The sequence below is a fragment of the Cebus imitator genome, unplaced genomic scaffold, assembly GCF_001604975.1.
Source record: "Cebus imitator isolate Cc_AM_T3 unplaced genomic scaffold, Cebus_imitator-1.0 Scaffold334, whole genome shotgun sequence".
NCBI classification, from domain to species: domain Eukaryota; kingdom Metazoa; phylum Chordata; class Mammalia; order Primates; family Cebidae; genus Cebus; species Cebus imitator.
The window spans coordinates 2,443,178-2,460,924 of record NW_016107649.1 but is presented as its reverse complement, the minus strand read 5'-3'; the positions used below and the strand labels follow the sequence as shown (position 1 = coordinate 2,460,924).

The 17,747-nt window shown below is 39.6% G+C and overlaps 1 protein-coding gene across 2 annotated transcripts in view; it reads right to left on the bottom strand.

Moving 5' to 3' along the window:
• Positions 1–17,747, bottom strand: part of ADGRF2 (adhesion G protein-coupled receptor F2) — a 43,013-nt gene that overhangs the window by 10,617 nt on the left and 14,649 nt on the right. The window contains exons 2-6 of one of the 2 annotated variants that reach the window (XM_017505164.2): positions 10,105–10,205; positions 5,740–5,782; positions 4,705–4,856; positions 3,524–3,757; positions 1,237–2,598 (exon numbers count right to left, since the gene is read on the bottom strand). In XM_017505164.2, the coding sequence (XP_017360653.1) occupies positions 1,237–2,598; positions 3,524–3,757; positions 4,705–4,856; positions 5,740–5,782; positions 10,105–10,176 (1,863 nt within the window). In that variant the 5' untranslated portion in view covers positions 10,177–10,205. The remainder of the gene's footprint in view (positions 1–1,236; positions 2,599–3,523; positions 3,758–4,704; positions 4,857–5,739; positions 5,783–10,104; positions 10,206–17,747) is intronic. The other variant, XM_037730156.1, reaches the window with a different exon arrangement.

Sequence of the window (17,747 nt, the reverse complement as noted above, 5' to 3'; positions counted from 1 at the left end):
CCTGAGCCTACAAGGTAATTACTGAAATTTGTTATTGTATCTGCTACAAAAATATGACTGTTGGCATGGTCCATTAGGTTACAAAGTTATCATTCTTATAAGCCTCCTTATAAAAAATAGTCTGGGCCTCTCAATATGTTTTAGATTCTCGCCCCTCTGTCTGCTCCATCAGCCTCCTCTGCTGCCCCTCATCTCTTCTTAACCGAAGACTCCACTTCTCTTGCTTTTTCCACCCAGTTAATTGTGTCTCCCATCTCAGTAGATCTGTGTTTCCTCTCTCTCTTCCCTCAGAGGTTGCCCTGATCCAGTGATATGCTAGTAAATGGCAATAAACTCTCCTCATTTGTAGTGCATGCCAATCTATATAATCACACCCACCATGGCCTATTTAAATCTTGCCCTGTGACATCGCTGAGCACGGATCTAGGAAGAGATGGGCAGTAGCACATCATTGTACAGAGTTTCCACCATGCGGACACAATAGATGCAAGAACCTCAAGAGAAAAGGTAGACAAACAATTACGAAGTGATGAGTTCTGAGGATTCATCACCTTTGCTTTTAACCCAATTTGTTTAATTGCAAGTCTATATGATTTAATTGTTACTGATGACTGTGTTCACAACCAGCTCAGAAAAATCCTGAAAATATAATAGGTAGCTCCTGTGACCCAGTACAAGGCAGCTCCAGCACGGCACTGCCCAGTGTCCTCCCCTGGCCTCTAGGATAGGAAAAATTGGTATCTAAAAATTCAATGGTATCTAAAAATTTTAAGTGGAAGGAAATGTAATAAATGTCCAAACTTTAGTACCTCCAGTTACATACCTAAGTTTTGGGGAAGACGTTATTCCTTAATTTTTAAACCATAACAATTCAGCCTGTTACTAGGCTGTCTGTGATCTTTAGATCATTTTAGTACTTGATGCTTTCCCATTCACCATTTTCACTTTCCAAATACCCCTATAACGTGGACAGTATTGCACTCATTTTATATATGACAAAAATATGGCTTGAAAAAGTTGAGTAAATATTCCAAGATCATGTTATACATTATTAGTAAATGAAAGAATCAGGATCCAAATCCACATCTTTCTGGAACAAAATTTTATTTCCCTACTCTATATGCTATTCCAAATCCATTGGCTTTTACATAGAAATCTAATGCCACAAGCTTCTAATCACAGAACATCTTCATGAATTTTCTCATTTTGGACTTGGTCAGAAGCATCTTGACTTACCTGGAATGCATTGAGCAGGGAGAAAATAATGTGGAAGGCCAGGGTTCTGTCACTGATGACGGTGGCTACTCCAAATCCCCAGGTCAGTCCCAGAAGTGGTGTGAGGATGGCAATGTTCTTGCTGATTCTCACAATGGCTCTCACTTCCTGGAACATGGAATTGCCAATGGCGGCTCGCTGGGTCTTGACAATCACCAGTGTGACTGTGATCAGGTTTACTACCACGATGGCCAAAGCTGGGACCACGAAGGCCAGGAGGGCTCTGGTCATGTCCCAGTTGAGCCAGCAGGCCTCAGGTCGTAGGTAGCCTTTGCCAGGCTCAGTGGCAGCAACCGTGATACCAGCAATTACCAAAGGGCATCCATAGCCCAGTGAAAACAGAGATGTCACCAGGACTGATTTGGGCAAGGTATGGAAAACAATCATGATTCCGTAGAGGATAAGGAGTGACTTGGCAAGCATCCAGAAAAACACAGAAAGGTAAAAGAAATGAACAAAAAATGTTGCTGCCACACATCCCTTGTGGTGTGTCACTGGACCACTAAGAAAGGAAGCCACAATGAACCACACATCAGCCATCAGCAAAGTGGCCGCAATGTTAACAATGCACACATGGCGTAAATAGGTGATCTCCGTCTTCGTCACTTGGCTCCAGACTAGGACCTCAATGGACAAGCAAAGGATCAGGCTGCAAATAGAAATACCCAGGCCTACATATGTGATGTAAGTCAGGATCAGACTCTCTAAGATATGAGGTGACATAAGAATTGAGAAAGAGGTAAACAACTTGCTTGGCCTACATTTGCAAACAGCTTGCTGGGAGTTTTCTTGAATCATTTTACAGGCCTGCTGGTCCCATCTGCTCTCCACAGAGTGCCAGCCAACACACTGTGTCCTCCTCTCCTCTGACTTGCTGATCTTATCAAAAATCAGTGAGATTCTTTTAAGTTCCTTGGGCAAAATGACAGACAGCACAAGCCCATTTACAGTAACATTTTCCAAAAGACTGGCTTCCAAAATAGCCCCAATAGTTGGAAATGCAATGCTGATGACCTGAGAAGGTGAAGTCACCTTCCGAAGCTCATCTCTACTGATCAACACTCTCCCAGTGACTTCATTGCTGGTATCATTAACTCTCATCGAGAAAGTGAAATTTTTTTCAGTGTTATCTCCAGATATGGTGATGCCCATAGTATGAATGAAGGCATCTGATATGTCAACGGGATGTTTATCTATGCACAGCCTTCTGGCAAAGGAGTTGACTGAGTGTAGCAGGACAGAGCTGCTGTTTCTGTCAGGAATGAAAGTCCAGTTGGAGATGCTTTTGCTGTTAAGAATGTGGTTGGCTATGGTGCTGTAACTCTGCAAATGAAGAATCAGCATTAGTACTGAGCCACTCTCTGAAACTGCCAGCGCATTCAACACTCACTTTTATAAAGTGTGCTCCTCGAACCAGCAGCAGAGGCATACTCTGGAAACTTCTTAGCAATATAGAATCTCAGGCCACACCCAGACTTACTGAATCAGAATCTGCATCTTACTCCCCAGGTGACTTGCAGGTACACTGAAGTTTGACTTAGATGATAGAGCTACAAAGGAATTGCCTCACCATGCCCTCCTCCATTTATGCAATGCCCTCTTGTAAGCCAGCCCACTGGGTAGCGTTTCACATGCTCATGTTCATCATCCCCTCCACATCACACCTAGGCAAAACTAGCCACTTGCTTACTCTGCTCAGAGAACCCATCATGTGATTAGCCTCTGTTGCACAAGAACATACTAAATTGGAAATTCACCCTGGTGTCTGAATCTACCTTTTACTATCCTTTGCTTTGAAGATCAAAACCAAACAAAATGGATCTAGCTCTATTTCACATATCTGCAGTGGATAGGTATGGCTGTTTTCTTTGCATTCAATTATTTTCCATTTTAGTAACCTATCCTAACTCACAACTCACAAAGAAAAGTCTTTCTTTCTCCAGAACATAGAATTTTTCTTAAATGTATTCAATAGCCAAAAGATACACTGGTAGATCATACTCCAATGTTTACTACAGTACTAAGTGTTCTCTATAAATATTTGTTAATTAAATATGTTTACTTTTCCCATTCATTTATTCATCCTTTCTTTAATGAAGATTTATTGAACACTTGCTTTGCTAGACATTAGAAATGCTGATGGGAAAGACATGGTTTCTAGTCCCTAAGAAGCTCTCAGAATACTCCAACTAACCTGTATTCCTTTCCCACTGAGATAATGCCCTACCAAGTATTCAGGGACACTCACCTGCATCTTTGTCTCATCAACGCCTGTCCATATTGCTGTTGATATGTTGTGTAAGAGCTGCACAATTATGGCAATGTTTCCTGGTATCCGGGGAGATTGCTGAATGTTTTTAAGTACACAAGACAAATCCGTGGGACACTTTTGTAGCAATATATCTGTTATGGTGTCAGGCTTTCCATGATATACATTGATTTTTACATTATCTGCAAATGGCTGAACCGAATATAAATCCTCCTGAGATATGGCAAAAATAAAGAATTTTTTATAATTTTTATTTTTGTGTTAAATGTAAAAATACCTTTTCTAAAACTTAGGACAGCCTAACATAATATTTTTCTGTTTTACATTTTCAGTGTCATATCTGCTGTCAAATAGCTTGACGAATACCAAGTTGTACAAACCAGCAAATAAAAGTCCCTACTTCCCATCTACCTACTCTTTAACTCCCCTCTCCCCAAAGAACAAGTGTTATCTTCAGCATATCACTTCAGATAACCTGTATATATAGAAATATCTTGTGCCATTTAAGCTTATTTGTAATATTTATGAAGGGCAAATCATGAGACATGAGTCTATCTTAAAAACAGAAATTTGAAACTAGATTTGTATGAATCAACTAGAATACCAAGACTGAAAATAGCAATAGACAATTCTCCCATAGATTCAAACTCTAGTTCCCACACTTTGAGGGGAACCAGGGGTGGCAAACTATAGACCCAGGCTCCTTGCCTGGGTTTTGTAAATAAGGTTTTACTGGAATGCAACCAGCCCATTCATTTAAATACTGTCTACAGCTGATTTCATGCTACAATGGCAGAGTTGAGTAGGCACAACAGAGACCATGTGACCTGCAAAGCCTAGAATATTTCTCTCTGGAACTTTACAGAAGAAGTTTGCTGACCCTTGCTTTAGAGGGCCCCCTTCTGGCCCTCCTGCAGCCTGCTTCTTCACATGGCCTGGAGTCTATGGGCACAGAGTTTCAGATGCTCAAAGTTTAGAAGGCGATTTTTGCACAGAAAGGTTAGTTGGTGCTTATCTATTCACCTACAATCATCCCTACATGCTGCCCCGCCCCATGCTCATCCTGTCTCTATTGAGGGCAATACCCACTGCCAATGGGAGGCTCCACTGTTCTCACAGAATCCACATTAGAATCCATATTGCAAAAGAGAAGATATTACCTCAAAGATGTTGAGGGCGTTAAGAGTCCGGCAGGTGTCAGTGAGCTTGTGCCATGTCTTTTTCCTGCATGAAAATCCCATATTTCCCTGAGTATCTGGAGGGCAAGGTTGAGTGCACTGGGAGTTGTCTGTACAGACACCTTCACATACACCTGGGAAAATGAAAGGAGACCATATCAGATGGGAAGGTCTGGGATCTGGGCCCACTGGGCCAGTCACCAAGGTGTCACTGCAGTGACAGCCCATAAATCCTACAGATGTCAGTGTCTTTTCTTCCTAAAGTGGAGGAAGACTGAAATGGATCAGTGATCATCATCTATTTCAGCAACAAAATTTTATTGTTTCCAACAAAATCTTATCCTGAACTCTAGTGTATAAAATAGATGAAAGTGGAACTGTCCCAGGTGAAGTGAGAGGGCCGAACCCACAGTGCAGTCCACTAGGTCACTCTCACACCCTCACAGGAACCCCCGAATACTTCTTCAGATCCCTGAAGCTCCCCAGATCAGCTCTAGTTTGGAATCCACTGCTCCCAATATTATCTAAAAAGCCTCTCAGCTCAGGAACTCTATAATAAGTCACATCATCAATGAGTTCTCAGACCTGTTCTAGCCACTGGCCCAGTTTGAAAGGGCTCAATCCAAAGGATCTATGGCAAAGAATTCTCAGACAAGAATGAAGCAGAGGGTGCTGGGTGGAGAGAGGAACAGGGCTTGGGTGAAAGGTACAATTTATTACCTGGTACTATGCTCACTACTTGGGTGGGATCATTTGTACACCAAACCCCAGTGACATGCAATTTGCCAATGTAACAAACCTGCATGTGTACCCCCAAACATAAAATAAAAGTCAAAAAGAAAAAACCTAAAGACAAAGGTACAATTTAATATGAAGGGGAAAAAAAAATCAGAGTCCACGTGCAAGTCATCAAGGATTCCACTTGCCATGCCATAAGACAGAGGGCTGAGAATGGCCCTCTATTTCGATAGATGGACAGTAAAACTTCCATGTTATAAGTAACTGCTGCCAACATACCATGTAGCCTGGCATGTACCTTCTCCTTGCTTTTGCTGGTAGCCTAGAAAGGGAAAATCAAAATTCACATCAAAATCAATTATTGATATGCCAGCCCAACTGCTCACTTTAGTCACAAATAACAACAGTTAAATTAGCTATGATACCAGAATAGCCCACTCAAAGCTGAGTCCATGAGTTATAGCGCCTCCGTGACCCCATTTTCCCTTCAGCCTTGACCACTTTCTTTCCCACTGCAACTTAGTAGGAGCACTCCTCTCTCCAGTAACAAGGGTCAATATTCTATCCAGGAAACATGTTACAAGCAGAGGTGGTTTCACCAGGAACTTGATGAAGGTTAAGCCTCAAGTCCCTTCCTCATATAGGACCTTTTAAAGCTCTGGGAGCGGATCTAGCAGTGAGCATATTGCTCTCCTCTCATGCTTAATAAGCAGATCATCTCACATGTTCACATGATCATATATTTTATTAAATTCTCAAAAGCAAAATGTTTTAACCACCTGCCATCTGTTAAGATCATCATTTTTTGCCACTTCAATTCAGCCTCCTTTGTACTCTTCCTCATTTTGGGTATCACTAGAGAAGCTGTATCCATTTATGGAATGTGGACAAGTTAAGCTGGGGATACATTCAGTTTGGATTTAGTAGGATATACTTACGTAGTTTCCAGTCACTTCTGCATTACAATCAGAACATCAACACTTAAGTGACATCAGTTCTAAGAACATTTACAATTAGTCACAGAACAAGAAAATTCTAAGTTTCCTGATATTGTGCAGCTCATATATGAAATAAATTGGATAGAATTTTCCCAAATTTGACAACAGTCATGTTTACATGATGTTACTAATAATAAATTAGAAACTGAAAGATACTTTTCTAGACTACCAATAATAAGAAACAAATTTGATCAATAATCCTGGAGGAAAGACTAAACAATATTTCTATTATCTGTATAGAAAAAAATTATAAGATCATGCAAGTATGCAGTCAAAAATGTAGGAACTAAAAGGTGAGCATCTCATTGACAAAAATATTGGTTTATTAATGAATAAATGCTAAATAATACTATCCAGAATTTCTAAATTTGAAATTTGTTATGACTCCTTTTCTCATTCTAAATAAATGTTCACTTTCCCCTTAGTTTTGTATTTATAATATTGTATTATTTTTCCTTAGGAAGACTCCCCCAAAACCTAGCTCCCCCATCCTGTGAGAATCTCCATTACTCCTGATTAGAACCCCCTCCTTATCCCATCCATCGAGACCATACCTGACCATTCACTGACAAAGTGTCACATAGTGGTCAAGGGATGTGCTCTGGGAACAGACAACCTGGGTTCAAATTTCAACACCAATATCTGAGGCCTTGGGAAAGTTCATCTCCCTGAGCCTCAGTTTCCCTCTTCCATAGAGTAGGAACTGCAGTGCTATAATTGTATGACACTTGCCCTAGAGCATTTTTATGAGGAATAAATGAGCTCATCTATGAAAAGCACTAGGAATGGGCTCTAAGAATACTATAAGTCTATTTAAGAATTTACTACTGTTACTATTCTGAAAATAAACTTACTGAATGTCGATTACATATAAAGCTCAAGTTTCCCCCTTCCAAGATGTCTTTCCTGATCCAGTTCTGTAATGATACATCTTTTCCTCTGGCTCCTGTAGGAATCATCCACGCAGCCATACACACATTCGACAGTCAGCATATTCTCACCTGATCTGCCTTTTTGCTGTCTAATCTTTTTATAGAAACATATTAACTCCTTGATTAAATTACAAGTTCCTTAAGAACATAGACTGTGTATTGTGCTTCGTTATATTCCTCCAAGTAGCTAGTTCAGTGTCTTATACATATGTGTGTATGCATATATACATTTTAGTATGCATATATATACTGACATATATATTCATGTGTGTATGTGTGTGTGAGGAAAGAGAGAAAGACAGTTTTCTTGTTTCTGTACCAGAATAGTGTTTCCTAGTGGCTGAGAAGAGCCTTGGCCCTATTAATCCAACTTGAGTTCTAAGTTCTAAGCCATTGAGGAAGAAATTGGAAATTCACTGACGCAGCTCTGTGACTAACTTGGGGTTCATGCCAACTCATGGAGTTCTTCTTCACAACCTTACTTCTCTCTATGTTATCAAGAAACAAGGCTGAATATTCCCTCTTTTCTCTATCAAATAAGAATTTGAGGAGAATCTGAATTAAGCTTTTGGGATCTCTCCAAAGTCAAGAGAGTATCACTGAGGATTCATATCCATGAAATCAACTGATAGAAGATGACTTTTCATTTTATAGTCCAGAGAATCAAACCTTATTTTATAGGTGGAAGAATTAAAGTTCTTGCACGAAACAAGAACACTAAAATAATGGTTTCAGAACTTTGGAAGACTTTATAGATCATACAATCCAGCCCTCTTATTTTACAGTTAAGGAAAATAAGGCTTGGTATTGTGGTGATTTGCACAAGGCCATGCAGGAAATTCCTCTTACAGCTAGAACTAGAACTTAGCTCTCCTGATTCTTACAATACCACTTTTTCTAAACAGCCAGCCTGTGTCCAAGTGCAACAGGTAGAGGGGATGAGTGGAAGGAAATACAGGCATCTCAGGATACTCAAAACCCACCTTGATAAGACCATGGTCTTCAATATACTGTGATAAATGCAGTCATAAGTCAACACCTCTGGATGATACTTGGTCCATTAAACTCTAGTCAAGTCACATTATATTTATCATGTATGTGGACAGAAAGCCATGATATTCTGTTTACCTGGAGTTCTGAAAACTTTGCTTCCTTAAGGGAAGGACCTGATTAATTTCTTCCCATCTAATTTGCCAAAAGACCTCACATACTCCTCTGCTTATTTCATTTCTAGTGTAGCATCCAGTATATATCACTTTAGCTTTGGATATCAACAGACCCCAACCTAATATGGTGAAAAAAAGGTACTTGCAAACCTGCCACCTGCTCAACCTGCTGAGCTGCCTGGGTGCATAGGCAGGTCAGGAGCCAGTAGCATAAGCAGCTCAGCACCCAGCAACGTGTGTAATGAGAAGAGAAGGATAGAATGTTCCCAGTAAGGTAAATCCCAGTGATCAAGAGAAACAAAGCCAATCTCCCATGCTCTGCCTACTGTCCACATTCTGTCTTGTAGAAAAGCATGAATGTGGAAACGCAATGAAAGGAGGAAATAGTAACAAGCTGTAGGGTTGGATAGTCTTCAGAAAATGGTCTTTCCAAGAGTCTCTAACTTCTCCCAGAAACCAGGTACCTGTTTAGTATTAGCAGGGAAGGGGAGCCATGGAGAAGATTTCTATGCAAAGGCAAACTAACTTGAGGGTAATGTAAATATCATTTGAAAAACTCTCGGAAGGAACTTCCAAAGTCATTTTTTCCTAAGGAAGCTCTTGTTAAGAAGACATACATTAAAATGGAAAGATCAAGAAGCTGAAAATCTGAAAACAGGGGTTCTGGCCTTGGCCCTGTAAATGAATAAGTATGTACCTCAAGCAAATCACATCCCACACCATGGGTCTCCATCTCCCCGACTGCAAAATAAGGGAGTGGAGCTTCGCCAGTTGATCTCAAAGCTCCCTTCCAGAACTTGTGGTCAAGTAATAGTACTCTCTTAAGAAAATGCTCATAATGTTCTCATGTATTCTCTCTCAGTGCTCCTCCACACTTTATTTTAATGAGTAACTAACAGGGAAATTAAAACGACTTACGGTGTGAGGGAAAATATTTCAGAAAGAGCCATAGGACCCCGTCCTACAAAATTTAAAACAGTGCATTGCCACAAACTCCGTCCCAGTGAGACTTTGCTTAACTATTGCCTTTGTTGCTCAATGCTCCTTCTAGCCCATTCATGGTGTTCACTATCAGGTTTCTCATAGGAGATGCTATTGCCATTTTGGATGGGACGATGCTTCATTTTGCCAGACCATTCCTACAACCTGCCTCTAAATGCCACTAATACCTCCTGGTCATTGCGACAACCCTTACCACCCCCACATTTTCAAGTGCCACAAGGAAACTGTACCAACCTGGTTATGAGCAACTGAAACATTCACTATCAGATGATACAGAACAAAGTGTTTGTTACTCTTAATCACTTAAGCCTCATTTCATCTCAGGAACTCACGGTAAAATTTGAGAGAAAAACAATGTGTAGCTATTGACTAAAGTGGGTTTTGGTTAGCTGTAGTTGCAATTACTTCTGGCTGGGCCAGTCACTCTATCACCATCTCTTCTCTACACTTCAGCTCTCTGGTAACCAAGAGCTAATTACCTGACAGATTTTATTGCCCATTTGCTTTCCCCACCAGTTCATCCTCCATCCCTTCCCCTTTTCTTACCTGGTACAATGTCCTACAGGACTCTGTGGGCAAAAGAAACACCAAGTAGTACAGCACAAGTGTATGAGTCATTGTCTCCCACACAGCAGACTTTCTTGTTTCTACAAAAATAAATAAAAAGGCAAAATGTCTCCAACCTGGAGCTTTCATAGGTTCCATGCCACTGCAGACCCATTCAGTTCACCTATGAGACTGGGCCGTCTTCCATGCTATCTACTAAGATTTCTCTGCTCCAGAGGTGGTGTCCTGTGGCCTCCCATTGACTTCATTCTCTAAGAGGCTGTAGTGAGAACACAGGACGCATTGGGAGGCACAGGCAATCGCTGAGATATTCCCCACCCTCTGCTATTGGCTTGCATGTCACTCCTAACATGGGAATCCCTCCAAAGGTAGGTACTGCCTGCCAGATTTCACCTTGCCTGCATGGATACAATAAATAACAGCCTGTGTTCAGGGATCAGGAATGATGGTTCAGTCTCTGGGTTAGGCAGAGCTGAGAAATGTGTGGGTGGCAACAGTAGAAGATGAGCTGGGGTTCCTGTGGGCAAATTCAGCATAGAAATATCTTTTGAAGAGGCTTGGCCTATTATTCCTCATTCTCACCTAACTCTGGAGATATATGTTCATAGGTAACCGGTGATTTCTTCAAAACTGATCTTGCACATGGTCTCTTTATCATTAATTCTACCAGAACTGATATCAAAACTGATTTCTTGACACATAGAACAGGGCTTGACACATGGTCGGCACACAGTATATTCAGTAAAGGAAGAGGAAGGTAGGGAGGAAGGATGGAGGGGTGGTGTGTCAGAAGAGCTGATAATTTGCATCTGGGTCTGTGCTCTATAGACGACTCACCTAAGCTAAAAAGTTTAATATTACACTTTAATAATAATGTTATTTTTTAGCTTCACTTGAGATCATCCCTGAAAGCTATTTGCTGTTTCTTCATTTGTAGATAAAAGGATTCAGAAGATTTGAATGTCATCAACAAAGGCCAGAAGCAATCACAATGGTTTATATTTGCTATTTGACCATTTTCAGCCAAGAAGTACTCTAGCCCTGTCATGCATAATTCCATAGGAAACAATGTCATTACTTTAAAGACTTGGCAAAATGCATTTTCCAATCATGTTTCCTCCATTGAAATACTTGCCTAGCTAAAATTTCACAGAAATCCAATGATTATTTAAAATATTTCATATTGCCAATCTCAGCCTATTATTAATACAGCTGTCCAAACATTTGTAGTTCTTACACAAAGAGGTCCCTTTGTTACCCATCACTTTAAATGTATTTTGTAGCAACACAGATGGACACACAATTTCAAGTAAAATTTCCAGCCATATTTTCATTCTTTATTCCTAAGTTATTCAAACAGATGAAAATTATGGTATAAAAATCATCAAACTGACCTATCAGAATTACCACCAATGCAATTACTACTTTGGGCAAAATAATCAAAATTGGAAAACATTAAAGCCATTGATGAATTTGATGACATAATGCTCACGAAACCTAAGACTCCATGTTTTTCTGAATCAAGTTGATTTTATCTTTCAAAATTCTTATCATACAAAATGTTCTTTTTCTTAACTAAAACTAAATCTAAAAAAATGATTTAGGGAATGATACAGACAACAAACTTTCATAATGTTAGCACTAGTCAGCTCAGAAACTCAAGGAGATTTTTTAAAAAAGAAGTTGTATGATCAGCTGAGTTCTACAAATCAGGATGAAACGCATTCTGTTTGCTTAAAATTTTAATGTAATATGTTGAAAATGTGTTTACTACATTGTCATTTTGCTTTCCATTTTAAATATTAATTTTTATCAAAAATGCTTTTGATTATTACTGAAATTACATTTCCGTTATGTCCAAATGAGGGCTTTGTGTTCTCAGTGGAAGCGACTTTCATTATACTTTGCAGGATGGTCTTTTTTGATAGTTATACTCCTGCTCAGAGTCCAGAAGTTTCTAACATTTTCTTTACTTCTCAAATCTACCTTGTAATAAAATAACTAAGGATCACAACTCTAACATGCTGTCTTTTTCCATGTTTCAGCAACAGTGTGATTTTAATTTCTAGTGTATTTTTTAGCCTTATCTAATTTCTTTTAAGAAGAAACGTTTCTTAAAGTTGACTTTTTAAAAAACTCAGCTTATAAAACTGTTTGCTCTTTAAATTAAGTGGCATGTTTTAATCTGGGCTTGAATAAAACTATTTTTCTTTCAGAGTTGTTGACATTAAACCACAGTCATTAGCTTTTTTTCCAGTTCTATGAAACAGAAAGTGGCAAAACAGTAGCTCAAATCTAATCTTTGTCCCACCCACCTCCCATCCGCCACAGCCACTGTCCACATTTTCTGGTGAAAAGCCACAGGTGTCTAGTGGTTCTGACCTCCCTTTCCCAGGTCAGCAGGGGTAGTTGGAGTATAACTCTTGCCTCTCAAACAAATGTTTGAAATGTTGGTTTCACATATCCTAAGCTAAAAACTTTTATTATAGACATTTATCTCAGAAAAAGCTTACCTGTCAAGAACATCCAACCTAAAAATAAGTCACTTCATGTGATTCATATTAAGAAAAATAAAGCAATTACATCAGTACTGAAATGTCCTAAGGTGAAAAATGCCAAATATAAAAGTATTAGAATTTTTTTTAAATAAAAATTAAGAAACTGTTTTCTCTCTCCCTTATTTTGAAAAAAAGGCGGGGAGGGTGGAGCAAAAAGAGGAACAGGAAAGTATACCAGTAGGATGGCTGGATCTATAAAGAAATAACATTTCTAACCCTCCAACCCATTCTCTGCTGTCTGCTTTCCAAAACTGAAGAAGGTACTTAAGATGTTAATCTATGTGTTTGTTCAACAAGCAAAAAATGAGTCCCTTATGTCTAAGCAATGCCCTAACAACCAAAACAAGGATGGCTTCCTTCCCACAGCCCCTCACAGCTCCAGGAATTTACAGTATGAGAGATCTGAGGCATACCTGAGGGTCTGGGAAGTTGGACTGGGGCTTTCTCCCTAGAGACTGAAAGGCTCTAAGAATCAAAGCCGATCAAATCAGCATGACAGAAAACATTCCAAAAATACAAATTCCACAAATTGAGTCTCATCTTTGTTTGCAATTTTATTTCAGAATATCTCTTCCTATTTCTATACAGAATTTCTCTACCTAAAAGCCATAGGGTTGACTGACCACAGGCCCAGCTCCTGAATGTAAGACAAACCAGGCAAAAGGAAAACATCTGAGCTACAGGCTGGAACATGTTTGGTGTTTGGCTCCTTTAGAAAAAAAACATTTGCTTGACTGAAAAATACACACACACACACACACACACACGCACACACACACGCACACACACAAAGCAATGGAGACAAGCAATTTTATGACAATTTTGCAAAGAAATTTTAAAAAGTCTACAACTTAAACTCCTCTGCCTTAAGAAAAAAGTATTAAAATAGAAGTCACAAATCACAGTAATCGAAAGGTAAATAAACCTCCAGACAGAACTTTATCAGTCAACCAGGAGGATTTCAATCAACAGCTTGGTAAGCTGACAGTCTGCGGCCGCTACTCGCATAATTAGGCTTTGCAATGAATTACTGAGATTTCAAGTGAGATTTCATAAAGTGCTGTAGAAATTCCCAGACAGAAGGTGGGTATTCACTTCAGATGATCTCAGGAGTGGAAGATCTCAGTGTCTGTCATTAACCATCCCACTGCTTTCCCTTCAATCCATCCCTCCTGCCTGAATACAGACATTATGGAAGGGAAATGAAAAACAAAACAGTTGTTGTCTGTTTACTCTTTAGGAACCCAGATCTGCAACTTTTTTTTTTTTTTTTTTTAGACAGAGTATTGCTCTTGTCGCCCAGGCTGGAGTGCAGTGACGCGATCTCTGCTCACTGCAACCTCTGCTTCCCGGGTTCAAGCGATTCTCCTGCCTCAGCCTCTCAAGTAGCTGGGACTACAGGTGTGCACCACCACACCCAGCTAATTTTTTGTACTTTTAGTAGGGATGGGCTTTCACTGTGTTAGCCAGATGGTCCCAATCTTCTGATCTTGTGATCCACCCACCTCAGCCTCCCAAAGTGCTGGGATTACAGGCGTGAGCCACTGTTCCTGGTCACTTTTTTTTTTAAGTATGTCATATGTCTTGTTTAAAATAAGAAAGAGCTGATCTTTGGGGTTTTTTGTTAGTTTGTTTGGGTCTTTTTTTTTTCTGAGACTCAGTTTTGTTCTGTCACCCAGACTGGAGTGCAGTGCTGCGATCTTGGTGAAAGAGCTGATCTTTGAATAGGGTTTAATTTTTTCAGAGCATTTTCACATACTGGCATACCTAGGAGATTCTGTATGTTCAGTTCCAGACCACCATAATAATGTAAGATTGCAATAAAACAAGTCAAAAGAATTTTTTGGTTTCCTAGTGTAAAAGTTATGAGTACACTATACTGTTGTCTATTAAGTGTGCAACAATAGCATTATGTCTTAAAAAAGTACATATCTTCCTTAAAAATATTTTATTGCTAAAAATTGTTAACAATCATCTGAGCCTTCAGCATGTTTTAATCTTTTTCCTGGTGGAATGTCTTGCCTCAATGTTGATGACTGCTGATTGATCATAGTGGTGGTTGCTAAAGATTGGGGTGGCTAAAGCAATTTCTTAAAATATGACCACAGCGATGTTTGCCACATTGATTGACTCTTCTTTTCATTAAAGAGTTCTCTGTAGCATGTTACGTTGTTTGATAGCAGAACTTCTTTTAAAATTGGAGTCAATCCTCTGAAACCCTTCTGTTGCTTTATCAACTAATAATGTAATATTCTAAATTCTTTGTTGACATTTTGACAATGTTCACGGCATCTTCACCAGCAGTAGATTCCACCTCAAGAAACTGCTTCCTTTTCTGATCCATAAGAGGCAACTTCTCATCTACTAAAGTTTTTAATGGGGTTGCAGCAATTCAGTCATATCTTCATGCTTCACTTCTAATTCTAATTCTCTTGTTAGTTTCACCACCACTTTTACATTACTGTCTCCCTCCACTGAAGTCTTAAACCCTCAAAGTCATTCATGAGGGTTGGAATCAACTTGTTTCAAACTCCAATTAATGTTGATATTTTGATGTCCTCCAATGAATCATGAATATTCTTAACGGCATCTAAAATGACAAATTCGCCAGGTGCAGTGGCTCATACCTGTAATCCCAGCACTTTGGAAGGCCAAATGGGCAATCACCAGAGGTGAGGAGTTTGAGACCAGCCTGGCCAACATGGTGAAATGCTGTCTCTACTTTAAACAAACAAACAAAAAAATCTGGGTATGGCTTTGGGTGCCTGTAATCCCAGCTATTTGGGAGGCTGAGGCAGGAGAATCACTTGAACTTGGGAGGCAGATCGCACCATTGCACGTAATCTGGGCAACAAGAACAAAACTCTGTCTCAAAAATAAAATAAGATAAAATGACAAATACTTTGAAGAAGATTTTCAATGTACTTTGCCTAGATCTATCAGAGGAATCACTGTCTATGGCAGCTATAGACTTACAAAATGTATTTCTTAAATAATAAGACTTTAAAGTCAAAATGACTCCTTAATTCATGGGCTACAGAATGCATTATCTTAGCAGGCATAAAAGTAACATTAATCTCCTTGTACATTTTCATCAGAGCTCTATGAGTGACCAAATGCATTGTTCATTGCTATGAGCTGTAATATTTTGAAAGGAATCTTTTCACCTGAGCAGAAGATCTCAACACTGGGCTTAAATATTCAGTAAACCATGCTATAAACAGATGTGCTATCATCCAGGTTTTGTTATTCCATATAATTATAGAGCATAAGCATTGCAGATTTAGCATAATTCTTAAGGGCCCTAGGATTTTCAGAATGCTAAATGAGCATTGGCTTCTATGCAAAGTCATCAACTGCATTAGCCCCCAACAAGAGAGTCAGCCTGTCCTTTGAAGTTTTGAGACCAGTCACTGAATTCTCTTCAGCTATGAAAGTCCAAGATGTCATCTTCTTCAATAGAAGGCTCTTTTGTCTCCATTGAAAATCCATTGTTCAGTGTAGCCACCTTCATCCAGATCTTCTGGTGAGCTGGCTGCAGCTTCCCTATCAGCACTTGCTGCCTCACCTTGCATTTTCATGTTATGGAAATGGATTCTTTCCTTAAACCTCATGAACCAGCCTCTGCTAGCTTCAGATTTCTCTTTTGCAGCTTCCTCACTTCTCTCAGGCTTCATAGAATTGAAGAGAGTTAGAACCTTGCTCTGGATTAGACTTTGGTTTAAGGGAATGTTGTGGCTGGTTTGATCTATCTAGATCTTTCAGACTTTCCCCATAGCAGTAAGTCTGTTTTGCATTCTTATCGTTCAAGTGTTCCCTAGAGCATCACTTTCAATTTCCTCCAAGAACATTTTCTTAGCAACTACAAGCTGGCTAACTGTTTGGCCCAAGAAGCCTAGCTTTCAGCCTGTCTCAGCTTCAACATGTCTTCCTCATTAAGGTTAATTCTTTCTAGCTTTTGATTTAAAGTGAGGGACAAGCAACTCTTCCTTTCACATGCACACTTAGAAGTGTTCTCACAGTAACACCAGTCTCACAGGAGGGACTGTGATTCTCATTTCTGGACCCAGACCAAAGGTGAGATTGTTTTTCCTTTCCCTGGACCCAGCCAAAAGGAGAGATGTTGACTCTAACATTTGGACCTAATCAACAGGTAAGATTGTGAAACTCATACATGGACAAGAGTCACAGAAAAGATTGTGCCTCTCCAGCCTAGACGGAGCCATCAGGTGGGATTGTGATTCTTATTTCTTGACACAGCCCAAAGGTGAGATTGTGATTCTCTCACATGGACCCAGCCCACTGGTAGGACTGTTATTAATTGGCCTAATTTTAATATTGTTGTGTCTCAGGGGATAGCGAGGCCTCAGGATAGGGTGAGAGATAGCTGGCCAGTGGAGCAGTCAGAATACACACAATCTTAAGTTCACCAGCTAATATGGGTGTTTGTGGCACCCCAAAACAATTACAATAGTAACATAAATGATCACTGTTCAATGATCACCATAACAGATATAATATGAAAAAGTTTGAAATATAAGAATGACCTAAATGTGACATAGAGACACTAAGTGAGCACATGCTATTGGAAAAATGACACCAGTAGACATGCTTAATGCATGGTTACCACAAACCTTTAATTCATAAAAAAAAATAATAAAAATAATACAATATCTATAAATTGCAATAAAGCAAAATGCAGTAAAATGAGTTATGCTTGTGTAACTTTCATCTTGATGTCAAAATAGTTTTGTGAGGTAGGCATAGAAGGTATAATTTTTCCTCTTTCATCAAAGATGAATTTGTGATTCGGATGTTAAGTGGTTTTCTCCAGGTCATACCTCAAGTTATTGGTAGAATCAGATTCTCTTTTGACTCCTGATTCAAGGCTCTTTTAACTATATCATACTTTCCAGGTACTCCTGTCTGTCCTCAATGGACAGGCAAAGGGCTGGTCATCTTCTCTAGCAAAAACAAGAAGAGGAAGAAGAAGAAGGAGGAGGAGGAGGAGAAAGGGAAGGAGGAGGAGGGGAGAGGGAGGGGAATGGGAGGAGGGGAGGGAGA